At 34.1% G+C, this 27,529-nt stretch overlaps 1 protein-coding gene across 2 annotated transcripts; it reads right to left on the reverse strand.

Moving 5' to 3' along the window:
• Positions 1-1,309: 1,309 nt before the first annotated feature.
• LOC143252057 (paired mesoderm homeobox protein 1-like) lies at positions 1,310-27,168 on the reverse strand. Of its 2 annotated transcripts, none has more exons than XM_076503642.1 (3): positions 26,422-27,168; positions 20,847-21,034; positions 1,310-3,322 (listed from the first exon to the last, which is right to left on the reverse strand). In XM_076503642.1, the coding sequence occupies exons 1-3, from the start codon at positions 26,654-26,656 to the stop codon at positions 2,939-2,941; spliced, it is 807 nt and encodes a 268-aa protein (XP_076359757.1). In that variant the 5' UTR covers positions 26,657-27,168; the 3' UTR covers positions 1,310-2,938. The 2 variants fall into 2 exon arrangements, with proteins under 2 accessions (XP_076359757.1, XP_076359758.1); XM_076503643.1 differs by having other exon boundaries at positions 20,847-21,031; positions 26,422-27,162.
• Positions 27,169-27,529: the final 361 nt, after the last annotated feature.

The raw sequence follows: 27,529 nt of genomic DNA on the forward strand, positions 1-27,529 counted from the left end.
ACCTTTGTTGTTGCTCAATTATTTTACCTTTCAGGAAATTTAAAACCGTTAAAATTTTATAATGCTACTACAAAAATGTGCTAGGCACTATTGAACACTAAAATAGTCATGTGTAAGCTAACATAACTAACAAATAAATAAGTTATTTAGTCTTCAACATGTTTGAAAAGAGGTTTGAAAATTGTTTACTGATTGTCAGTTCTAGTAATGTTTGAATCATTCATGTTAGTGCAAAAAATTGTTCATTTCCTCCATTTTGGTTTTTGACCAGAAGGAAGTCCAAGCCCAGGTTTATTTGTACAAATTTTGCTCGAGTCTATGCCTGGAAAATCTGGCTTAATAAAATATTCCAATACTATGAAATAATTTAGAATGTTCACTTATTGACACTTTAACTGCTTATTCTGTGCACAGGAAGTAAGTTTTTTACACACAAATATAAGTGATTAGAAAAATAAGGATTGCTGAAAGAAAATCATATTATTTAAAAAGAAAAACTTTATGACGTAACGTTGTTAGCAGATGAAAGACCTGATGCTGCTGAACGTAGTTTGTACTTTCATGTACAGAGGCGTTAAAGGAATAACAGTTACTTCCTTTATCTTCGTTTTAAACAACGAAGCAAATCCCTGGGTGCTATTAGCTGGTTCCTTTTTCTGGTTAATAGTTTAAAATTAGAGATCGTTTTGCTTGAACCTTAGTAGTCTATTTAGATCATCTATACAGACAGGTAAAACCGATTTGAAAACAGAATTTCTATTGTTTTGCTTGATTTTTTATATTTTCGTATAGTTTATTTCTATATTTCAGTTTTTAGTATAATTTCATCTTACAATTAAACGTGAAGACAACAAACTTTTGTTTGTCTTGTATGTCATTGTTTTGGTCCTTCATATTTTCAATTTGTTCCTTTTTAAAAAAAAAATATATTTAGGAATTGCATCAAAGTTATCTGTATTTCAAACACATACATATATATATCTACCCAAGCACTTCTTAACATATGTAGAACTAAAAACCTTTTCACATCTATTGTGTTTATAAATAAATTACCAAGTCTTCGTGAAATGAGTAAGATAATTCTTACTGGTTCAAGTAAGTGCCAAGAAAATAATATTTTTTATTTGATTCAATTTCGTTTTTCGCACTATTTCAAAATTTGTAGGCCTGGCATGGCCAGATGGTTAAAGCACTCAACTCGTAATCCGAGGGTCACAGGTTCGAATCCCCGTCACACCAAACATCATCCAATGTGAAGAATAAGAACTGATAAAAAAGTAAAATTGTATCATTAAACTTTATTGACAAACAATTTTCACAAAATGCCCTTACAGTTGTCATGTGTTCACAATATATAATAATGCTACAATAAATGAAAAAAATGCTTTAAAAAAGTTTGATTTGCATTTTTCAAGCTTCTAGTTAAAATTTATCGTAAAATAGAATATATTTGTATATACATTTCTTGTTTAAATTTTACGGAACTTTATTCTATGAAACAAATTTATATTTGTCCCTTGGATATTAGATGGAAGGAGTAAACAAGGCGTATGAATACAATGGAAGTGATTACATACACAGAATATATGTTATTACTTCTGGTAATTGTCATTACACTTTGATTGGTCTCTGTGCTAATTATACTGTATAAGACCATTTAATGACTTATTTTCTTGCAGTGGAGACGCTTCTTTATTAGTCGCTCCAATGTCTTGAAAAAATGAACCTGTTAACTGGCGTTTCGTGTTGTGTAACATTTGTCGTGAAAATGAACACTAATTATTAGTTTTAAACAAAGTCTATAAGCTAATGAAAATATACATTTTTTTTTTATATACTTCAAGATGTTTTTTGTACGAAGCACGTGGAAGTTATTCACGACGTTACGTTAGAGTATTATGGTACCTTTAGTAATTTGTAAGTAATACTATCGTTATTCATTTTGTGTCCATAGAAAGCACGATATATCAGTCATTAAATTCTGTCATTACATAACAAAATGTGTGTGTGTGTTTTTTCTTATAGCAAAGCCACATTGGGCTATCTGCTGAGTCCACTGAGGGGAATCGAACCCCTCATTTTAGCGTTGTAAATCCAAAGATTACCGCTGTACCACCAGGGGAAATGTAACAAAATAATATTATACAAGTTGTAACACTGAGTCATATAGCATAATATCAAAATTCAAGTTGCTGGAAACAAGTTTTGACGTTCTTTCTGACTTGCTTGACTTTAATAAACAAGTAACGCTTATCATTGGCATTTGCTGAAAACAGGATAGGAGTTCAGACAACCAAAAAAGGAAGAATTATCTTCGGTCATCAAAGGAAATTCAGTTTTAATCTTGAGGCTCAAGTAAAATGCACTTTTGAACTATAACAGTATTCCAAACGAAACGTACCTAGATTGCCCATTTATTTTAGATTTTTTAAGCGGGCTTTAATGGATAATTCAGTCCTGTGCTGCATGGATGTACATTGTATGTTCCGGTCCAAAGAAATATGTAACTGCAGCCCTGTGTAATTGTTTCCCTACATTTTCTATGTTTTAATATATTTCACCATTCTCTTAGTCACTTGAAGATAACAATTAGGACATTATATTAAAGATATATATATATAAGATGGTGATATACGCTTCACCAATTAGTTTTTTTTCGAAGTTCGCGTTTCTTTTATTTAATTATTACAGTTGGTAATCAAAACCATGATAATTGTTCGTTTATCATGGGATGGCGCTCAGTTTATTCTGTCAGTAACTAAAGTTTGTAATAATAGTAAGCTGGTATGTTTCTATTTCATATGGAATTCGCGTTGTTATAGTTGCCAAGACTGTAACTTTTTCTTAGAAGATGATTATTCCCTTTCTATATAGTGTGAGTTAAATATCGTATACAATTCAAAGGTGCCTCCGATAACACCGTCGAGAAGCTGTAGTCCTAGTTACAAAGTCTGAAATTGGGTACTGTGTTCCCTAGGTTGTATTGTATTGGCAGTGGATTTTGGTTTGACTGGATAGAAGAGAGGTTGAATTCTTGAGCACCTGAGACCATAGCACAGGAAGAGTAAGCTGACATAGTAGTGAATGGTGAACCAAGCACTGGATTATACAGAGCTGTTGAAGAAGGTTTCCAATGGCCTATGCGTGTGGAAGATCCCTGTCTTAACGAATTAGGATTCAAAGATGCTACTGTTGTCGTTACTGAAGTAACTGGCTGTTCAATGATTGTTATCTCTTGGCCGTTGCGGTTCAAACAATTCTTCTGGGCTTGAATACTGCGTTCATTTCGACGAAACTTGGCTCTTCGATTCTGGAACCACACCTACACAGAATAATAGTATGGTTTGTTACTTGTCTGCCAAGAGGAATAACTAACAATTCATTTTAAAATTCCATTTGTGGAACAAAACAAAAACTGCAAACTATAAGCTAGTTTACTAGAACTTTCTTATCTCTATCTTAAACCTCATCAATGTTTATGTTTAAAGGTTTCTACTCTAAATGAAAAATGGTATGCATATAAGATCTATTCCCGGTTTCTTGTATCTAGTAGTTAAATATTTCTAGGCACATAACGTTTTATTTGATTGAAGGGAATTCCATTTTCATAACCTACTTTTTCAAATATTTCTGGATAATTCAAACACTAAAATCTGAGAAGTGAAAAAACAATAACACGTATGATTTCCATATGACATTCACATTTGTTTCTCATATGTTTTGATTACAGAAATGCATTTGATATACATATATTTACAATCACGTTTGGGGATATTTTTATATTGGACTTTTCACACCAATGTATCGGAAACAAAGTTTCCTCTTATTTTTGTTTTTTGTAAGTTGAGCAGTTTGTTTGCCAACGTCAATGAATATATAGTTTTGTTCATTTGACATACATTTATAACTATATATTGTTTCAAAGTGAAGATAAGACTAATTCGAGAAATTAATTATCCTCTAAGATTGTGGCAAATGCTTTCTGGATAAAAAATCGGAAGACTTACAATAGAAATCATACGAGAGAGTTAAAGTTTCGAGAAAACCATAACATTAACAAGAAATGAAGGTAATCATGTATGTATTTTGAAGTCGTCATAAATTTATAAACAATGTTAAATAATGTCATAAACTTTACAAGAGAAACTTTTCAAACAAGGAAATAAGTGTAGGGATGGCACCTGCATCATCCCAACACAATAACAAATGCCATCATTACTATATTGTTTTGGCAAACATGCTCGTCCTGTCAGCCGTGGGGGCATTATAATGTGACGGTCAATTCCGTTATTCGTTGGTAAAAGAGTAGACCAAGAGTTGGCGGTGGGTGGTGATGACTAGCTGCCTTCCCTCTGGTCTTACACTGCTAAATTAGGGATGGTTAACGCAGATAACATTCGCGTAGCTTTGCGCGAAATTAAAAAAAAAAAACAAATTAACTAAAGCATATTACGTTCTGTAACTTGCCCAACATATTTTAACAAGTTTAGAGATCTACTACGTTTTTTAAGTGGTCCAATGTATCTTTTAAGAAGTTTAGAGATTTACTATGTTCTATAGCTGATCCAACGTATATTTTAACACTTCTAGAGGTTTACTACGTTCTGTAACTGGCCTAACGTATATTTTAACAAGTCAAGAGATTTACTACATTCTGTAACTGGTCCAACGTATATTTTAACAAGTCTAGGGGTTTACTACGTTTCTCTAACTGATTCAACGTATATTTTAACAAGTATAGGGGTTTACTATGTCCTGTAACTGGTCCAACATGTACAGGGTGGCCTGTAAGTCCCTACCCATCCATATATCTTGTGTATCCAGTGTATCTGTGCTGTTACCAGTATTCTTGCACTCATGTACCAATGTACTTGTCACATTACGCTCTTCAAGTGTAAATAGGCTTACATCGGCCATATTTCTCTGAAAAAAAAGAAAAATTTATAATACATGCGTAATTGAATATAACATAATAACATATGGATAGGTAGGGACTTACGGGCCACCCTGTATTTTAACAGGTCTAGAGATTTGCTGCTCAAATTTTACTTCGTTTGATTTTCTAGGAAAGACCAACTTAACAATTTTGTCGTTTTTTGTTAGTAAAATTTGTCTCACTAGTTCTTTTACGCAAAAAGAAATAATATCCAGCACTTTATTTGTTATTTTAACTAGTTAAATGTTAAAATGTCCCCCGATGGAATGGTGGTAAGTCTACGGGCTCACAGTGCTAAAAGCTGGGATTCGATTCTCTACGTTCGACACAGCGGATAACGCGATCTGCCTTTGCTCTAAAACAAGCAAATTGAAAATGCTAAAATACGTCAGTTTTTAGGTATTTTGATAATGCGGATCACGATTAATTGTGTGTATTGCTCAAATGGAGTTGCTACTTTAGGATTCGGTTAAACCTCTGATCGAGGAAAGAGTTGTATTCTGGACGACTGTTGGTATGTTTGACAAAAATAGTGATTAACTTACATTGTCAGAATGGAATTCGAATTCGATGTGACAAAAAGTATAGACAAATGAAGAAACATTGAGTTTGATACAGTTTACACGGAGAAATGTTCTCAATCAGCGTTGTTGTAAGATAAGATAAATATAAGGAAGTTGTTTTATTGTTTTCTTATCAGCGATTTAACCCATGACGAGAATAATCTATCGATTTACAACACTAAATTACATCTTTAGAAGTGTTATTGAAGCTAAAACCGATGAGATCGAGAAGAGAATGGTTTCTAGATTACATCTTTAGAAGTGTTATTGAAGCTAAAACCGATGAGATCGGTAAGAGAATGGTTTCTAAATTACATCTTTAGAAGTGTTATTGAAGCTAAAACCGATGAGATCGAGAAAAGAATGGTTTCGAACTTACATCTTTAGAAGTGTTATTGAAGCTAAAACCGATGAGATCGAGAAGAGAATGGTTTCTAGATTACATCTTTAGAAGTGTTATTGAAGCTAAAACCGATGAGATCGAGAAGAGAATGGTTTCTAAAGTACATCTTTAGAAGTGTTATTGAAGCTAAAACCGATGAGATCGAGAAGAGAATGGTTTCTAAGTTACATCTTTAGAAGTGTTATTAAAGCTAAAACCGATGAGATCGAGAAGAGAATGGTTTCTAAATTACATCTTTAGAAGTGTTATTAAAGCTAAAACCGATGAGATCGAGAAGAGAATGGTTTCTAAATTACATCTTTAGAAGTGTTATTGAAGCTAAAACCGATGAGATCGAGAAGAGAATGGTTTCTAAAACCGATTACATCTTTAGAAGTGTTATTAAAGCTAAAACCAATGAGATCGAGAAGAGAATGGTTTCTAAATTACATCTTAAGAAGTGTTATTAAAGCTAAAACCAATGAGATCGAGAAGAGAATGGTTTCTAAATTACATCTTTAGAAGTGTTATTGAAGCTAAAACCGATGAGATCGAGAAGAGAATGGTTTTATAATTACATCTTTAGAAGTGTTATTAAAGCTAAAACCGATGAGATCGAGAAGAGAATGGTTTCTAAATTACATCTTTAGAAGTGTTATTGAAGCTAAAACCGATGAAATCGAGAAGAGAATGGTTTCTAAATTACATCTTTACAAGTGTTATTAAAGCTAAAACCGATGAGATCGAGAAGAGAATGGTTTCTAAATTACATCTTTAGAAGTGTTATTGAAGCTAAAACCGATGAGATCGAGAAGAGAATGGTTTCTAAATTACATCTTTAGAAGTGTTATTGAAGCTAAAACCGATGAGATCGAGAAGAGAATGGTTTCTAAATTACATCTTTAGAAGTGTTATTGAAGCTAAAACCGATGAGATCGAGAAGAGAATGGTTTCTAAAATTGACGAATGAATGCATATATTTCATATAACACAGATTGTTTTGGATATACGTGTGACGTTTATTTGCATTGGCAAACCTAAGACAAAAAAATATATTTAAATTTCAGTTCAACTTTTAAGTTTGCTCCTGTGTAGAAGCTGTTATGGAAAGTGGAAGAAACTTACATTCGTGTATCATGTTCATTTTAACGTATGATATATTATTCAATATTTTTATTTAGTTTCTCAAATGTTCAGATTTCTAAATAACAATTTATTCTACTCTATGGAAACACTGGAAGAAACTGTCATTAACTTTAAGAAAAAATTTAATAAGAAAATGTTCATGTATGTGGAAAAAAAGCTATGTGAAAATCCACTCCTTCCCAGGAGTATCAAATAACAATTTCTCATAAAATGAATTATAATATTTTATTTGTCGTCAAAACAAGAGAAGTTATTTAAATCCTTAAATCCATATTTATTACAGTTTTCAAAATTCATCTGATGCTACAGTACGAACCTTTACAGGTTTCTTGTTTTGTTTATACCATAAACTCTTTTTTTAACATTTTCGCTTTTCTCACAAATCTCAAGTCCCCCTCCCCAGTAACACAGCAGTGTGTCTGCAGGTGTGCAACGCTAGAAACCGGGTTTCGATTCTGTGGGGGGGGGGCAGAGCATAGATTGTTTGTTTTTTTAATTTCGCGCAAAGCTACTCGAGGGCTATCTGCGCTAGCCGTCCCTAATTTAGCAGTGTAAGACTAGAGGGAAGGCAGCTAGTACATCACCACCCACCGCCAACTCTTTTACTAACGAATAGTGGGATTGACTGTAACTTTATAACGCCTCCACGGCTGAAAGGACGAGCATGTTTGGTGTGACGGGGATTCGAACCCGCGACCCTCGGATCACGAGTCGAACGCCTTAACACGCTTGGCCATGCCGGGCCCCAGAGCATAGATAGCTCACAGTGTCGCTTCGTAGTTAACTGCATACAAACAAATCTGTAGATGGCAGGTTTTTAATCTTATATTTTGTTATATTTATTTTTATTCCTGGTGAATATAATACTTTTGCTTAGAACACAGACATTATAACATATACATACACACACAGTGTTTTCATGGTATGAAAAGGCTTGAGATATTTTAGTGGTGTGCTAACTGTAAGAAATACAGTAAGTTATGAGCAACTAGGTGCGATGAAGCGAGGTGAATATAAAGTTAAAATAGTAATGGGAACTTTTCTGTACCAGTTTCACTTCCTGAGCGGAATAGCGAGCTAAAATATACGATATATTTAATTTCTCAAATTAACAAAGAAAATGTCGAGGGAAAACTTTCTGCGAATACATATGATTTGTGCACGAAAATGAGATAGCACCATCACCCTGTCACGGGACCTTCCAAGCTGCTTACAGAATTGGCAATAAAACACGTGGTTGCGCACGTGTTGTGGAGAGCATGGGGGAAATAGACCGATCCAAGTGGGATCAGTTTCCGATTTCAGTAACGAAGTGGCGCTCTCTCGCTTTCTTACGAAGCTTCTGCGGCTGTTGGCTAAATAAAAAATACGTTTTCATGACCTTTGCTCCTAAGTGGCCAAGTTGCGCACGCCTCATTTAATTTTGTTGAGAACCTGAGAGCTCAAGTCTCGTCTAAATAATCGCCTCTACGTCTATGATACTGATTTGCAAGATTTCATCTTTTCGCTCTATTAGGCACTGCTCTTGAACATTTCTGTAAAGTTACGGTTTACTCATCAGATGGACAAAGTAATTAGCTTTGGCTTCTACAATACTGTCTCATGTTCACATGAATGCACGTGAGGTGGAGAACAAGAGCACACTTCACAGAAAAAAGAACGAACAACTTGAAACAAAAACAGTGTTACAAATTTTTAATTGTATAGTTAAGCCATTGTTACAAATTCAGTCATGTTGATGACTTTGAGGCATGACTCACGGTCAGTTGTTTTTAACTGTCCGTTCAGCTGAAACATGATTTATATTGGTCATTTGCAAGACATCCATTCTTATCGTGTATATCACTAAAGTTGGTGAAGCATAACCCCTTAATAATAGGCAACACTACATCATAATAAGACAGATAAGATAAAAATTACTGTGGTGCAATACCACACAAAACGGTTACAAAAGTGTTTGTTACTGAAAGCCATATTTTTTGTTCTGACGATTTTTGTGCATGTCATACAGGCCTGGATAAATACAGTAGTATTACTATTGGTTGATTGTCAATGTACGTCCAAAACACGAGAGTTTGTTTGTTTAATTTCGCGCAAAGCTATACGAAGACTATCTGCGTTAGCCATCCCTAATTTAGCAGTGTAAGACTAGAGGGAAGCCAGCTAGTCATCACCACCCACTGCCAACTCTTGGACTACTCTTTTACCAACGAACACTGGGATTGACCGTCATATTATAATGCCCCCACGGCTGAAAGGGTGAGCATGTTTGGTGCGACTGGGATTCGAACCCGCGACCCTCAGATTACGAGTCGAACGCCTTAACACATCTGGCCATGCCGGATCCCCAAAATACAATAGACGAACAGGTATATAACTATATATTTTTATAAAAGATTCCTGTTACGTGAGAGCCAGGTCTATTGATATCCAGCAGATAAGATAAAACTATCTGGTCAGGATAACAAATACCAGAAGATAAAGTAAAAACTGTTTTCGAAATGCAGATTATAGAAAATTATTGCAGAGAATATATCGAAGACGGACAGCAAGGAAATACAAACTAAAGTTAGTAAAACAATATTTTATTCCAAAAGTACACCTACACTCACTGATTCTCGTAGTAAGGAGTCAAGTTGACAAGAGTAGTTTAAGTTCACGTTCACACATGGTAAAGACAAAACTCACTGGTGCTTGTAGTAAGGAGTCAAGTTGACAAGAGCAGTTTAAGTTCACGTTCACACATTGTAGAGACAAAACTCACTGGTCCTTGTAGTAAGGAGTCAAGTAGACAAGAGTAGTTTAAGTTCACGTTCACACAAGGTAAAGACAAAACTCACTGGTCCTTGTAGTAAGGAGTCAAATTGGCAAGAGTAGTTTAAGTTCACGTTCACAAATGGTAAAGACAAAACTCACTGGTCCTTGTAGTAAGGACTCAAGTTGACAAGAGCAGTTTAAGTTCACGTTCACACATGGTAAAGACAAAACTCACTGGTCCTTGTAGTAAGGAGTCAAGTAGACAAGAGTAGTTTAAGTTCACGTTCACACAAGGTAAAGACAAAACTCACTGGTCCTTGTAGTAAGGAGTCAAATTGGCAAGAGTAGTTTAAGTTCACGTTCACAAATGGTAAAGACAAAACTCACTGGTCCTTGTAGTAAGGACTCAAGTTGACAAGAGCAGTTTAAGTTCACGTTCACACATGGTAAAGACAAAACTCACTGGTCCTTGTAGTAAGGAGTCAAGTTGACAAGAGCAGTTTAAGTTCACGTTCACAAATGGTAAAGACAAAACTCACTGGTCCTTGTAGTAAGGACTCAAGTTGACAAGAGCAGTTTAAGTTCACGTTCACAAATGGTAAAGACAAAACTCACTGGTCCTTGTAGTAAGGACTCAAGTTGACAAGAGCAGTTTAAGTTCACGTTCACACATGGTAAAGACAAAACTCACTGGTCCTTGTAGTAAGGAGTCAAGTTGGCAAGAGTAATTTAAGTTCACGTTCACACATGGTAAAGACAAAACTCACTGGCCCTTGTAGTAAGGAGTCAAGTTGACAAGAGTAGTTTAAGTTCACGTTCACACATGGTAAAGACAAAACTCACTGGTCCTTGTAGTAAGGAGTCAAGTTGGCAAGAGTAGTTTAAGTTCACGTTCACACATTGTAAAGACAAAACTCACTGGTCCTTGTAGTAAGGAGTCAAGTTGACGAGAGCAGTTTGAGTTCACGTTCACACATGGTAAAGACAAAACTCACTGGTCCTTGTAGTAAGGAGTCAAGTTGACAAGAGTAGTTTAAATTCACGTTCACACATGGTAAAGACAAAACTCACTGGTCCTTGTAGTAAGGAGTCAAATTGGCAAGAGTAGTTTAAGTTCACGTTCACACATGGTAAAGACAAAACTCACTGGTCCTTGTAGTAAGGAGTCAAATTGGCAAGAGTAGTTTAAGTTCACGTTCACACATGGTAAAGACAAAACTCACTGGTCCTTGTAGTAAGGAGTCAAGTTGACAAGAGTAGTTTAAGTTCACGTTCACACATGGTAAAGACAAAACTCACTGGTCCTTGTAGTAAAGAGTCAAGTTGACAAGAGTAGTTTAAGTTCACGTTCACACATGGTAAAGACAAAACTCACTGGTCCTTGTAGTAAAGAGTCAAGTTGACGAGAGCAGTTTAAGTTCACGTTCACACATGGTAAAGACAAAACTCACTGGTCCTTGTAGTAAGGAGTCAAGTTGACAAGAGTAGTTTAAGTTCACGTTCACACATGGTAAAGACAAAACTCACTGGTCCTTGTAGTAAAGAGTCAAGTTGACAAGAGTAGTTTAAGTTCACGTTCACACATGGTAAAGACAAAACTCACTGGTCCTTGTAGTAAGGAGTCAAGTTGACAAGAGTAGTTTAAGTTCACGTTCACACATGGTAAAGACAAAACTCACTGGTCCTTGTAGTAAAGAGTCAAGTTGACAAGAGTAGTTTAAGTTCACGTTCACACATGGTAAAGACAAAACTCACTGGTCCTTGTAGTAAGGAGTCAAGTTGACAAGAGCAGTTTAAGTTCACGTCCACACACAATAAAGATGTTTTGATTAACTGCTGAAATTTAGCTAAACGTTAAAGTGAAGAACAGACCTTATGCAAGCACGTGACTTAAGTCACGTGAATGGAAATGAACAGCACGATTACACCACTAATAACCTTTCAATAAATACAATTTCTAGAGAAAAATACAATGGATTTATCATTCTAAACTGAAGTGAATCACTTAAGCAAAGAATAGATGACACTATTCAGAAAAAAACACTTTCTTTGATGGGAATATATGTCCCGTATATTTTCCCTAAAACACTGGTCAAGGAGTTAGAAGACAGAAAAATGTCTAGGATTAGCAGTATATTAAACGTACGGTACCAAGATATCATAATTATTTAAAAATTTCGTCATCAGCTTACGTTCAAAATATTTCAAGGCCTATAAAAGGTTGGATATCTTCAAATACTTTGTTAGCTTGTTTTGTCAGGGACATCAGTATACATATGATTATGACAATCAGGATGTGAAGTTATTCACTATAAAAACAAAAGCACATGTATAAAGAAGTCAAAATTCGTATGGACAAATTATATTTTTCATCAGTTTCGCTGTTAATTAACATATATTGATATCAGTATTACGACTACTACGTGTTCTGTCAGAGTGAATTTCTACGTGATATGCTGCAATATCCTTACCAGCTATTATATTTCGTGATGACGAGAAACTCACTTGAAGTAAAAGTGTATCTCAAGACGGCTAGTATGGGTATTAAAACTTTTATTAAAACAAAGTAGAGAACAACATTTCGATCTTATGAGATCATCTTCAAGTTAATGTAGGATTTCAAAATTTATCATCATGTGTTATTGCAAAAAATGAAGGGCAGTTGCACTCTCATCACTTGTGACATTAGCTCCACAAAATATTCCCTTCGTCAATGAATGGATTTCAAAATTTTTTCGAAAAAAAACAACAAACGGTGGATAATCTCTGATTAATAATATTCCCGTCAAAGGAAAACAAATGATGAAAGGTAAATGCACAGTTAAGAGAAAAAAACAAACAATGGAAAACTTCAAGTTGTTATGTGTTTAATACTAGTATTAGTTAATAACAAAACATGCTTTCGTGAAACTTGTAACGTGATATATTGTGTTATTTCAAGGTGAAATCCTGAAATATATTTTAAGTAAAAGTTCTGTACTTCTGATGCACGTATTTTGCCCGGCATGGCCAAGCGTGTTAAGGCGTGCGATTCGTAATCTGAGGGTCGCGGGTTCGCATCCCCGTCGCACCAAACATGCTCGCCCTTTCAGCCGTGGGGGCGTTATAATGTGACGGTCAATCCCACTATTCGTTGGTAAAACAGTAGCCCAAGAGTTGGCGGTGGGTGGTGATGACTAGCTGCTTTCCCTTTAGTCTTACACTGCTAAATTAGGGACGGCTAGCGCAGATAGCCCTCGAGTAGCTTTGTGCGAAATTCAAAAACAAAACAAACAAATATGTATCTTACACCCTGTGCAATTCGAGCTCTGTGTGCTCCGAGTGAATATCCTTTATTTGAAAATCTTTTTACTCTTGAATTAAATACTGCATTCGTGACACTTGTATATTGTACTTTGTTCTTATATATTATTTATAATAATACATATAATAAAAATATTAAAACAGATGCATTCAGAATACAATATAATAACAGTTTTCTTACGGTAGAGAAAACTGTTTCTCTAGTTATTGTACTTGACAACAGAGTACATTGTATGTAATGAAATTAACATGTACTTGATAAACGACTGTTTCCTTTCGGTTGTCTAAGAGAGAGGTATAACAGACACAAATGTTGCGTAGTGATGAAAAAATCCTCACAATTGTTCAATATATATGTAAATGTATACAGCAGAGTTCTGTTTATCGCAACCAACTGGGTCAAGTGATTCTTCCGGTGTATTCTGAAAACGGCTGGTATGGGTATTAAAATTTAATTATAATAAAGCACAGAACAATGGTAGCCCGAAGATGACTTAAGAAGGTCGAAACATTGTTCTGTACTTTATTTTAATTAAAGGTTTAACACCCATACCAGCCATCTTGAGAATACATTTTTACTTCAAGTGGGTTTCTCGTCATCACTAATGGTGCCTCAGTTGTTTATATGATGATAGATCCAGCGACCATCATCAATATTGCGGTAGTTAGCAGCACTACAAGTACTTACCAACTTCATCATCATCTTCGTGTGATTTTTTTTTAATAGTATACCTTGCACGTGTTAATTTTCTATCTTCCTCCAATACGGCATCGCATTCCTCTGACTGGAAATGTGTGACGTCATATGGACAAGGTCTGTATCAGAATCTAAAGCTACACACATCATCAACTATTTAAAATAACATTTATGGGGGAAAATCCCCAAACTCATTACCAATCTGTATGAATATCTCTGCCACCCCTTGAGATAGAGTCAATCCTCCAGAGGAGGGTAAGATATAAGGTTAAAATGATACTATAAACTTCTTGTTATTAACATAAGTAATATTCACCTGTGTAAAAAACAAAATGACTACACATTTACGACCTTTATAAATTTGATTAAAGAGAATATCATACAACATGCAAACCACGTTCAGAAAATTTAGAAATATTTACCTGAACTTACACTATTGGCCAAAGGAAGGCCAATTAACATAAAGAAAAAAATATGCATTTTGCGTTGTTAGACTCAACCAATTATTTGAGTAGAGCTTTGAAAGATGAAAATAAGAAAAAGGAAAATAAAAATAAGAAAAACATTTTTAGCATTTAATAGGGAAAAGGTGAACACTATGAAATTAGCCTAAATACGAGCTGGTCAAAAGTTTAAGACCATATCAAAAAGAAGTCCTAAACAGGGTAGGAAATTTATATGTAAAAACGGCTCGTTTGGGTTGAGAAAATATTTTACATAGAAGAGCGAACAACGTTTCGACCTTCTTCGGTCATCGTCAGGTTCACAAAGAAAGAGGTAACTGACCGGAAGCTGACCACATGTTTGAAAGGGGTTGTGTAACTGAGTGTCGGAATGTAGAGGGCGGTATTAGATGTTTGAATATATAATTTTATTTGTTTTATTATATTAATATAGGTATAAAGGGTTTCCTTTATATTGGTTTATTTTGGGTTTAAGTTGTTGTATAAGTAAGGCTTCTTTAATTTTGCGTTTGTTTATGTTTGTTTCTTAATAAAGAACTTAAACTTTTGACCAGCTGGTATTTAGGTTAATTTCAGTGTTCACATTTTCCTCATTAAATGCTAAAAAAGTTTTTTTTTATTTTTATTTTCCTTTTACTTATTTTCATCTTTCGAAGCTCTACTCAAATAAGTGGTTGAGTCTAACAACGCAAAATGCATATTTTTTTCTTTATGTTCATTGACCGTAAGGATTTTGGCCAGCAGTGTATCTGACTAAAGGTGTATTCTGTTCTGAACGGATGAAGCATTTTATTCACTGTATATCCGTGCAGATTTCTACAATGTTCAAAATTTTCCAAACATAAGATGTAAACTAGTCCTCTAATGCTAGCCCGGTGGCTCAGGATACGAATTAGGGTGAAAACGCTACAATTAAAAGTTCGATCCCTAGAGTGAACACAGAAAGGGAAACTTTGCGCTTATCAACAAATTTTAATGTGAACACCCGACAGGTGGATCTGTATTAGATTCAAAGCGAGTACTTGAAATATAAACCACCTAATCTATAGAAACGTCAATATAAATCTTTATTTATATGTAAAGTCGGAAAAAGTATTGAATAACATTTGTTCCCCCAACCTTAAGATAAAGTTTCTAGATCACGAATTATAACATTATCTATCTTTGAGCGTAAACATTAGAAAGTGGTCAGATTATAATTTATATGTATTGTTCATTATAAATTTTCATGACTTTTAAAAATATTTAATTGGTAGTCCTGATATGTTTTATCTATATTTTAATCAACAGCTCATTACTGTATAACATTAACATTAAAAATTGCATTGTCTATAACACTATGAAACACAAATTTTGTTCCTGGATAGTATGTGTTATTTCTTAATTGCTTATGTTGTAAAAGTACAGAAAATGGTCATTATTCCCTTCAAACTTTGCTTTTGTGACCTGGGTAATGAAATTTAGAAATTAACCTATTTTCTGAGTAAAACGGGCAAACTTGTACATTTTAATTTACATAAGGTCTGAATAAAACAACATATTTACAGATTTACATGTATTTATACTAAAGTTATACAAAAATGAATAAAAATATTTAGAAGAGTTGTTTTTCGAGATTTGCAACTGTAATGTAAGTTACTTTCACGTATAGTCTCCCATCACGTTTTCGTTATACGCTCCCAGGTCACAAAAGCAAAGTTTGAAGAGAAAAATAGGTCTTTTCCATTTACTTTAGGCATAAGCAATTGAGAAATAACACTTTCTGCCCAGGAACAAGAAAAAAGTAAAAATGTTATTACATGGTGTAATTAGGTAGTAATATCAACTGTCTCTGTTGATTTTTAAAATAAAGTATTTTGTTTACAAGTCTTTTTTTTCTATATATACTCATTTCTAAGTATATTCATATACGACCAATCAGTTTTTAACACTGAAAATGAAAGTTCTTTGACATATTTAAACTATCTCTCGAATCGTGTATCAAATGGAAAGGAAGTGCTTTGTACACTTTAAAACGAGAAGGAAAGTGCTTTGTACACTTTAAAACGAGAAGGAAAGTGCTTTGTACACTTTAAAACCAGAAAAGAAGTGCTTTGTACACTTTAAAACGACAAGGAAAGTGCTTTGTACACTTTAAAACGAGAAGGAAAGTGCTTTGTACACTTTAAAACGACAAGGAAAGTGCTTTGTACACTTTAAAACGAATAGGTTAAAAGTTCAACTTAAAAGAGCAATATTTACATTGAAATACATTATATCTCTCTACCCACATTCACCTTACTCACTAAAAATCATATACAGTATTCAATGCAGGGTAAAGAACATAAAAGAGATTCCCAGGGTTTCTCTAATTCATGAGTCGTCCAATAGTCAGCATGCATATGACGTTTCGTTGTTTGACCTATGTTTTGACCTATGTCACCGCAAAGAAAAACAAAGAAACATCGCGCTCCGCACTTAGAAGCTGCGAGTGCAATATAACATTGACAATCAAAACCCGTTATCCGATTAAAGAAGATAACGAGTTGGCGGTGGGTGGTGTTGAAAGTCTGCCTTTTCTCCAGCCTATCATTTAAACATTAGAAACGGCTAGCGCAGATAACCCTCAAGTAGGATTTTGTTGTTGTTATCTGAAGTACAAAGTGTCTGTGTGTGTATTTTCTTATAGCAAAGCCACTCGGCTATCTGCCGAGTCCACTGAGGGGAATTGAACCCATGATTTCAGCGTTGTAAATCCGTAGACTTGCCGCTGTACTAGCGGGGGACAATAGAATGTGTAAACTGCATCATTAAATTTCAGTAATCTTTCCTATATAATAGCAAAGCCATCTTCTAGTGGAAACGTTTCGTTATTAAAGAAAGAGGTTCAACTTACTCCGTCACAGAAACGTAAATTTTGTAATAATAACATTCTTCGTTACAGGTTTGTTTTATTCGGAATTTCGCTCAAAGATATACGAGTGTCATCTGCAATCACCGTCCATAATTTACCAGTGATAGACTAAAAGGAAGGCGGCTACTTAACACTACCTCTACCAACTATTGAGCTACTTTTTTAGCAACGAATAGTGAGATTGACTGCAACATATTAACGCCCGAATGGATAAAAGGGGTGAGCATGTTTGATGTGACGAGAATGAAAAGCTGGTTCATGATAATAGCTTTTCAGGTTTTATATTTTAATTACAGGCGTTTCACACTTTCTGTTTTCAAGAATAATTTATATTTTGTGTTGTTTCATAGAGCCTTTAAAGTAACAGGTACGTAAGTTTCGTTCTATCTAAAAATTATTAACATTGGAAATCATGCCAAGAAGAACTGTTTTCCTCATAACTTTACTTACAAGATTTTGAAGGAGAACTTATAATTAAATGAATACCATCCAATCATCAATGTTTGGTGTAACTAAATTACGATAAGATTTCGAACTCTGTTTGCTCTGAGTGTATTTCCTTCTACCCTTTATTTGAAGGTTTACATACTCTTAAATTATATGTTGCATAATGATGAACAAACAAGTAAACCTTTATTTAGCCAGAGCTTTAACAAGTAAACCTTTATTTAGCCAGAGCTTCAACAAGTAGATCTATATTTCGTCATAGCTTTGACAAGTAAACATCATTTTGTTCACCGGTTCTTTAAGTTTTAAAATAAAAAACAATTTATTGGACACCTTAACGTGCCACAAATTTCTCTGAAGATCATATTTTAACCTCCCATTCCATTAAAAAAATTCAAAATAAAAAATGCGATTCAAAAGTTAAGGAGGTCGTATGTTGTTTACATATATCTGTTGTGAATGTGTTTACATTAGTTTAACGGTACGTCACATAGTGGTTCAAATCAAAGAACATTTCAACTCAAACCAAAGGACATTATGTATAAAAAAACAGGCATTATTAATTAGACATTTAGAACTAAGCCCTATTAGAACACCTTCGTGTTGTTTTTTTTTTCTCTATTCTTTAAATTGTAAGTATTCTTTTAACTATAACGTGGAGATTTAGTTGTTGTTTCCATATTTCTTTAAAGTTTGGACTGGTTTGTTTTGTTTTAAATTTCGTACAAAACTACACTTAATTTAAGACAATTGAACAGGACCTGAACTGACGATGTTGTGTAACTAATAACATAAAACATGGTCGTTAAATCGGAATAGTTATTTTTCTTTCTTGTATTTAATGTCGTCTTTATACAAGTTCATCCACTAACTTTAATGTGAACGAAGTATTCACATCTCCACTGAAACTAAGAATAGAGTGACGTTTCGTGAGCGAGATCTTTGTGCATTGAGAATCATGCGAAACGATGACCTCCGGATGAAATAACTCTGGTATTTTTTACCTAAACATACTAACTCTTGAGGCTTTTTCCCAGCAAATTTTACCATTGCAGTTAATATGTCATAAGTAGCAATATGAAATCTACTGACATGGGTTTTGTAAAGTTTTGAAAGATATCTCCAGTTCAAGGACGTTTTCCTTTATGATTTATAACATAATTTCATTTACAAATTGGGCCCGGCACGGTCAGGTTAAGGCACTCGACTCGTAATCCGAGGGTCACGGGTTCGAATCCCCGTCACACTAAACATGCTCGCTCTTTCAGCCGTGGGGCAGTTATAATGTTACGGTTAATCCCACTATTCCCTGGTGAAAGAGTAACCCGAGAGTTGGTGGTGTGTGGTGATGACTAGCTGCCTTCCCTCCAGTCTTACACCGCTAAATTAGGGATGGCTAGCATAGCTATGTAGCTTTGCGCGAAATTTAAAAACAAACATTTACAAATTATACAATATAGCATGCTGACAAAATAAAGCGTGGTCATTTTCTGTAAAGGAATTCTTCGGGTGGATTTCAGTATACTACAGTAATAAAGATTATTAATTCATTTTCTTATTTATTTCTCACATATCTCACTGGAACGTTGAAATAAGCTTTATAACAGTAACTTCTCAGGACAAGTTTGGTGGTCAAGGAAAGATGGAAGTGCCAAATTCTGTCACAATGTCATACTTTGCGATTCCTCTTCTGAGTTGTTGTTTTTAACAACTTTAATTTATCTACAAATTCAAGATAGACCCTGAACAACCAAACAGGTTTAAATAGTAACAATTCAGGTAGTCATTTAGATTGTGAATAGCATAACAAAGAATCGTGTTTTCAATGTTACTAAAACACATGTATTATATAGGATGTCTGCATGTTCTTTAATTGTCACAAGTAACTTTCATTAATACAGGTATTCTAAAATTAATATTATTTTATCAGCTAATTATTCCAAATAACTTAACAAATGAGCAATTTTAGTGGTAAAAATACAATATTGTTCTGGAGTTATTTAGCGCTTTTGATCAAAATAAGATATTAACTTGAAATAAATGTCAATGAAGCTGGTTAATAAACTAGCTATATCAGGACATAAAGTAAACTATACGTTAATGAAACTGATCTTGTAAAATAATCTAACTAAATCAAAACATAAATTAAATTATACGTTAATAAAACTGATCTTATAAAATAATCTAACTATATCAAAACATAAATTAAATTATACGTTAATAAAACTGATCTTATAAAATAATCTAACTATATCAAAACATAAATTAAATTATACTTTAGTGAAACTGATCTTATAAAATAATCTAACTATATCAAAACATAAATTAAATTATACGTTAATAAAACTGATCTTATAAAATAATCTAACTATATCAAAACATAAATTAAATTATACTTTAGTGAAACTGATCTTATAAAATAATCTAACGAGCTCAAAACATAAATTAAATTATACTTTAGTGAAACTGATCTTATAAAATAATCTAACTACATCAAAACATAAATTAAATTATACGTTAATAAAACTGATCTTATATAAAACAAATTTAATATCATGAGTCAATTCACAAGAAAACTAAAACTCATAATAATTAAGTACATTGAATCATTAGTTGGGCCTTCTCTACTCGTGATATTATCAACCGTAAGCCTAATTAAGAGAAATACTAGAACTTAATTTCATGTTTTTCAATTTCGTTTGATAAGTATGTAAATATTCTGCTGATGTTGTCTATGAATATTGTCACTTTAATACTCTAAATACGCAGGAAGTAAAACTGCTAAGCCTTTAATCTATTGTACAAAACGACGTTTTTCTCAAATAAAGTAACCACATTTGTTATTCAACCTTATTAAACGGTGTTTGTTGTTTTAAGTTTCTGTGTTTTCATGAATCAAGCAGAAGGGATTTTCTTTGAATACAAATTTTAGCAAATCTAATAACTGATACATTGTTTTTAAAGTGGCCCGGCATGGCCAGATGGTCAAGGTGCTCGAAGCGTACTTTGAAAGTCGCGAGTTCGAATCCCCTTCACACCAAACATGTTCGCCCTTTTAGCCGTAGGGGCACTATAATGTGACGGTCAATCCCACTATTCGTTGGTAAAATAGTAGCCCAAGAGTTGGCGATGGGTGGTGATGACTTAGCTGCCTTCCCTCTAGTCTTACACTGCTAAACTAGGGACGGCTAGCAAAGATAGCCCTCGAGTAGCTTTGTGCGAAATTCCAAAAAAAAAACACACACAAAATGATCCTACCTGGACTCGTGCCTCACTGAGGTCCACTTTCTTTGCCAGCTCTTCCCTCACGAAAGCGTCCGGATAGTGTGTTTTCTCAAACACTCGTTCTAAGGCACTGAGCTGCTGAGCTGTAAACGTTGTTCGGTTGCGACGCGGCTTTCTCCGGCGTTGACTGGGGTCATCACCGTCAAGAATATCGTCTACTGCTCGTAAAAATAAACACCAGTACGATTAATATACCAATATCAGCAACGATGCCTAACCTACGAATTGATGCAATCAGATTTTTACAAGCACGAACGTAAGTAAAGTGTTTAATTAGCCATAGTCATTACCACGTAGGTTTTCAGCTTCGCCCTAACTAGACAGCTCGCTTTGATCGGAAATTACTATTACTTACACAGTACGAAGAGAATAAACACATAGTTAATTGTTGTCCATATGACGTCACAAAATGTTTTAATTATTAGCTTACAACTGTTTTTACCTATACGTAAAATAACTCCTGATCTGCAGTTTTTTTAGGGTGCGACTCAATTGTGTACATTGAGATATAAAGCGAAGAATTTAAATCTATGATTTAAATTGTTTTCACACTTTTCGAAACTAAATCGTTACTGCTAGATAATTTTTTATGTTGTAATTACAGTTTTTGAACTTCACCATTTATAATGACATGTATATATCAGATACAATAGAAAGACGAAAATGAAAAAAGTGGGTATTATATATCATTATGGAATCCAGTCACGTGTGATTGAATAAAAGACGCGTGATACTGTTCTTCGATAGATAACTTCTAATGACATTTTGTGCTTTTAACAGCAGATACTGCTCTGACATCAGTTCAACTTAGGCAGCTCTTTTTCAAATGTCCTCCTCCCAAGTGACATAACGATATGCATTGCACAGATAGCTTGTTGTGCAGCTTTGTGCTTAACTACAAACTTTACTTAAAACCAACTGATTCATAATGGTGCTCACATCTATATACAAAATAAACTAAGACACCACCAAGCTTTTCAAATATTCTTTTACTTCCAGTTTATAATTAGTAGTTTGTTTAGAGAACTCTGGATATAAACCTCACTCTGTTCTGTCAACCATTTTGCGGATATAAATCCTCACTCTGCTCTGTCAACCATTTTGCGGATATAAATCCTCACTCTGCTCTGTCAACCATTTTGCGGGTATAAATCCTCATTCTGTTCTGTCAACCATTTTGCGGATATAAATCCTCACTCTGTTTTGTCAACCATTTAGCAGATATAAATCCTCACTCTGTTCTGTCAACCATTTTGCGGATATAAATCCTCACTCTGCTCTGTCAAGCATTTTGCGGATGTAAAACCTCACTCTGCTCTGTCAATCATTTTGCTTTGCGGATATAAAACCTTACTCTGCTCTGTCAACCATTTTGCGGATATAAATCCTCACTCTGTTCTGTCAACCATTTTGCGGATATAAATCCTCACTCTGCTCTGTCAAGCATTTTGCGGATGTAAAACCTCACTCTGCTCTGTCAATCATTTTGCGGATATAAAACCTTACTCTGCTCTGTCAACCATTTTGCGGATATAAAGCCTCACTCTGCTCTGTCAACCATTTTGCGATTATATAAATCCTCACTCTGCTCTGTCAACCATTTTGCGGATATAAAACCTCACTCTGCTCTGTCAACCATTTTGCGGATATAAATCCTCACTCTGCTCTGTCAACCATTTTGCGGATATAAATCCTCACTCTGTTCTGTCAACCATTTTGCGGATATAAAACCTTACTCTGCTCGGTAACCCATTTTGCGAGCAATATCTGGATACTTTCTGATGTTTGATATGGTACACCCAGGGACTCTGAACAGATAGGTACGTAAATATGTAAGGTAAATTAATTTAAGATAGGTGAGAGTTCAGGCTACTGTAAGAGTAGAACAGGAAACGCGAAATTGTCACAGTCCTTTACCACGTCATATCATCTATCGCAAAGGTTAATTCAGTGGTAATTAGTGGAAATACGCAATCTCTAAAAAATATTCAAGCCTACAGCAAGTACTTTCTGAGAACGACAAGCGTTTATTTGTTAGACTTCGGAAATACTTCTGTGTCTAAATACAAATATCAAGCGAAGTGACAAAGCCTGTGGTAACATCGTTTTGTCAAATGACAAACGTGTTGTTCCAGCATGGCACAAAGAATACGAACGTCACTCTAACAAAAGGCCACGAATGTCTCTGTCTCATAACAAAATATAAAACTACAAATGTCAAGCTAACACAAAAAATACGAGTGTTACTTTAACACAAAGACTATGAATGCCACTCTCTAACAAAAAAAATAAGAATGTTATTCTGAAACATATAAGATGAATGCCATTTTGACACAAATACCACAAATGTCTCTCTTTAACAAAATATAAGAATGTCACTCCAATACAAAGACTCGTTCCCACTGGTACAGCTGGTAGTCTATGGATTTACACCGCTAAAATCAGGGGGTTCGATTCCCCTCGGTGGACTCAGCAGATAGTCTGGTGTTGCTTTACTATAAGAAAACACACACACATACAAAGACTAAATGTTAATTTGACACAAACAATCCGAATGCCACTCTTAAATATCATGATAAATTACTGAGAATATATGAATAAACTTACAATATCCACAATTTATACTGTTCTCATGGATATTTGGAAGCGAACATCACTTTTTTTCGGAAGAAGGTGCACATTCTAACGCGTATTCTGTAGTTATTTTGGGATGGAAAGGTGAATGTCGCCAATTATAACTCTTCAGGTGGATAATTGTGCGTGAAACGTAAACTGTACAGTTTTGGGAGTGTTTATGTTAAACAATAGGAAGGTTCTGTGAATGTAACAACATTTATAAACAGAAATAACTGTGATAAATATAATAATTTGCATATCATTCTTTACCAAAATTACGAATGTTTAAACACTTATAAAATAATGCTCTTTTGAAAAAAAACAGTAAAGTTTAACGAGAATGTGAAGAAAGTTTTTGAAAGGGTAAACCTTTGGAGAAAAATGTTGACATCGATTAGTGAATTACTACTTATGTCAACACGTCATATGATGAAAGCTATTGGGTTGAGGAATAATTCGTGAGCGTTTTTTCAAGTTAAAAAAATATATTCATAAATGAAACGCTTTCGCAAAATATTTCATGTCATTCGGTAGATAATTTTTTGCTCTAATAGATGGTGAGTTTGATTTTCATATGTCTTTAATTTTTGCTTTCATTTTCAGCTCATTAAATGGAATGTCAAGTGGACAAAATCGAGCATTTTCGACACCATCTGCTTTTCGCATTTAATTTCTTGCAATTTCGTTTCAAACAATGCATACTATATACCTAGGTATTACATGAAATAAAGTATCATAATAAATGTTTTGGGTGTAATGTGTTCATGCATTGAAGTATTGTATAGTCTTGCATGTAATGCTTGAATGAAATTATTTAAAAACGCTCACGAATTATTCCTCAACCTAATACAATAAGCACATGCAGTAATTAGACTTACGTTTTTGTTAGGTGAATAAACATCCATTCACATTAATCCGTAGTTACAATTAATGTATCGTTCTTTATAATGAAAAGCATACATATTGCTATGACATTATTTCATGATGAGTTGAATTAAACTCGTTAGGATTTCAGGTTAAACTACAGAGCAAAAATAGCTTTAAGTAAAGTATAATATTACATATTTTATAGTTTATACAAATATAATACCCTCAGTAACGTTACTGTAGGAGATTCAGTTGCAAAACAACAATAAGATATCTGTTCATTAACATTTGTTGTTTGAAAAATCATACCGGTATATAAAAACAAACAAAACATGTTTTCTCTCGGAAAAACAAAACTAAACTTTTTGTCTAGGTGTGTGCGTATAATGTTTTCTACGGTTTGTGGAGGAAACTTATTGATGTTGATTAAGTATTGTTTTATTTTGTCTAATTCGTTACCTGGAATGTCATATTTTGTTACTAGTTTTTGCCAAATGTTGGTTATTTTTCTGCTGATGTCGGGAATATATGTAACCATTATGTCTGAACTTACACCACTATTAACAGGACAAGCTCATACGATAGTAACACTCAATTACACAACCCCTTCAAACATGTGGTCAGCTTCCGGTCAGTTACCTCTTTCTTTGTGAACCTGACGATGACCGAAGAAGGTCGAAACGTTGTTCGCTCTTCTATGTAAAATATTTTCTCAATCCAAACGAGCCGTTTTTGCATATAAAGGGAGTACTTATTTGAAACATAACAATAACTAAAACAGCCTTATAAAAGTAAGTCCCTTCACAATATAACAATGACTAAACAACTAGATGGAAAAAATGGTGTAAACCAGCTTTATGGGAGCATTTATATAGAACATTACAATAACTAAAACAGTGTTATAAAAGTAAGTTTCTGCACAATACAACAATAACTGAACAAGATAATGACAGTATTTTTTCACAATATAACAGTTATGAAAACAGCAATATAGGAGATAATTTATTCACAATATAACAATGAAAAAAGAGAGGGAGTTTTTTCTTCGCAATTTAACAATTACTACAATAGGTGTATACAAAATAACTTCTTCACATTATAGTGACTAAAAATATATAAATGAAAAAAATTCACAATAAAACAATGACTAAAACAAACGAATGAGAGAAAATATCTCTTCATAATATAACAATGACTAAAAAACTGTGGGAAACTATACCTCCATAATATAACGATTTCTTTCTATTTCTCATTTTGGGAATCATATGATTTATAAGTTAAACCAAAATACGAAAAATATTTTATCAAAGAATCCAATAATTAGATAAAAAAGGTTTAATATAGACTTTTGTTCTTGTTATTATGTTTATATTTTTACCTGCACGATTGTCAACTTAAATGTCAACAACTGTATTTATGAAATACCAGTTACATAATCTTTATACACTTATATATGTTTATTATTGTACTTTATTATGAATTATTTTTGCAGTTTTAAGAAACTGAGAAGCAGTTTCGTGCTATTTATTTATCAGTTGTTGTTTTTCAAGTAAGAAAATCAAAATCTTGCCTTCTATACATATATTCATATATAGATGGAGTGAATGAATGTTGAATTCAAACGTGTATACCAGAAATACTTAAATATCCATAAAATTGTCTAAACAGGTTTATAAAATCATGATAAATAAACGGAAAACTAGCCATATAAAAATGGATGGAAATAAGTGATGGATGTGCGTGTGTGTGTTTTCTTATAGCAAAACCACATCGGCCTATCTGCTGAGCCCATCAGGGAAAATCGAACCCCTGATTTTAGCGTTGTAAATCCGTAAACTTACCGCTGTACTAGCGCGGAGCATAAATGATGGATATGATAACACATTAAAAAACCGATGTACTGACTAAAACTGCTTTAAGCGAAATAAGACGTGAGTACAAAGGTGAAAAAAACTGATTGAAAAAAAGAATGAGTTGATAGACAGATAGACACCTGTATGAAATCGATTATATAAAAATTTTCCCAAGACAAAATTGCTTTTCTGGAAAAGCTTAGAATACTTACCGTGTTCTTGCGGTGTATCTGCCACAGCCTGCTTCTCACAGACCTTCCCCAGGTCAGGGTAGTTATCGTTTAGGTCCAGAAGGTGACTAACCGTGAACCTGTTTTTGGTTCCTTCCACAAAACGGAAGCTTCCTGGACTTACCTTGTTGTCATACGTCACCATGGACATGACGTCCGATTCATTGGGTGTGATGCCGAGATGTGGGCTTCCCGGAACATTTAGCCTGTATTCCATTTGGATAGATGTATCTAAGTATCCCTCAGTATCAGTACTTCACCAAAGCCAGCTTTTCATTTGGTCAAACAACTGGTTGAAAACATTCAAAGGATAGTTTCTTAAGTAACACAGATAAGAAATACAACTTAACATTGTCCAGTTTCTCCAAGTCAATATTTAAAGGCAGGATATAATATACAAATCAAGCTTTCACGGCGCGAGCTTTCAAGACGTTAAGGTCACTTTCTGAGGAGGGGTGGAAGGTACAAAGAAAGTGTAAACTACTAGATGAATACTTATAATTAACCACGAAATGTTGATTGTAACCACAAACTAGCTGTAATGTAAGAAAAATTAATTTTACATGATTGCGATAAGCAGCTCTTCTCCAAATCCATTTAATATCTTCAAATTGTGCCAGAAATACTTGTCAGACTTCGATGAGATCGGCCCTTTACCTCCCACTGACATATTGCGTAATCTCATATGCAACCAATAGAAAACAGAAATTAAGGAGGCGGATCTTATATTATGACATCCTTTAGGTTCTAAGAACGACGCTTATTTAAACGAAGAATTCTATCAAAACTTCAAGCATGACTCTCAATGATATGTATATTTGCAGCGTTTTTAGGCTTAAGGAGTAGCCTATGCTGAAGTGATAGGTAACTTGATATTTCATACCAGCCCTCATACTGTCAGATTTCAGACTTAGCCATGTTATATAACATTTTCCGCGGACCCTCTGGGAACTGGGCGACATTTCGGTAAACATTTCTCTTGTTTATGTTTGTATAGTTTTAATATTCAAATTTGAGGCTTCGTTTTTCGAAATCTAGCTAAACATTCAGTGACATGAAATTCAAATTTTCATTATTGGTTGAATAAAAT

The sequence above is a fragment of the Tachypleus tridentatus genome, chromosome 6, assembly GCF_004210375.1.
Source record: "Tachypleus tridentatus isolate NWPU-2018 chromosome 6, ASM421037v1, whole genome shotgun sequence".
Classification (NCBI taxonomy): Eukaryota; Metazoa; Arthropoda; class Merostomata; order Xiphosura; family Limulidae; genus Tachypleus; species Tachypleus tridentatus.

Bases quoted from the DNA above. Each gene is read 5' to 3' on its own strand.
- LOC143252057 (XM_076503642.1), bottom strand. From the start codon at position 26,656: ATGGAATACAGGCTAAATGTTCCGGGAAGCCCACATCTCGGCATCACA. The intron at 21,035-26,421 runs GTAAGTATTCTA...TATTTTTACGAG, and splicing joins AGATACACCGCAAGAACACG to CAGTAGACGATATTCTTGAC. The intron at 3,323-20,846 runs GTAGGATCATTT...TATTCTGTGTAG, and splicing joins TCAGTGAGGCACGAGTCCAG to GTGTGGTTCCAGAATCGAAG.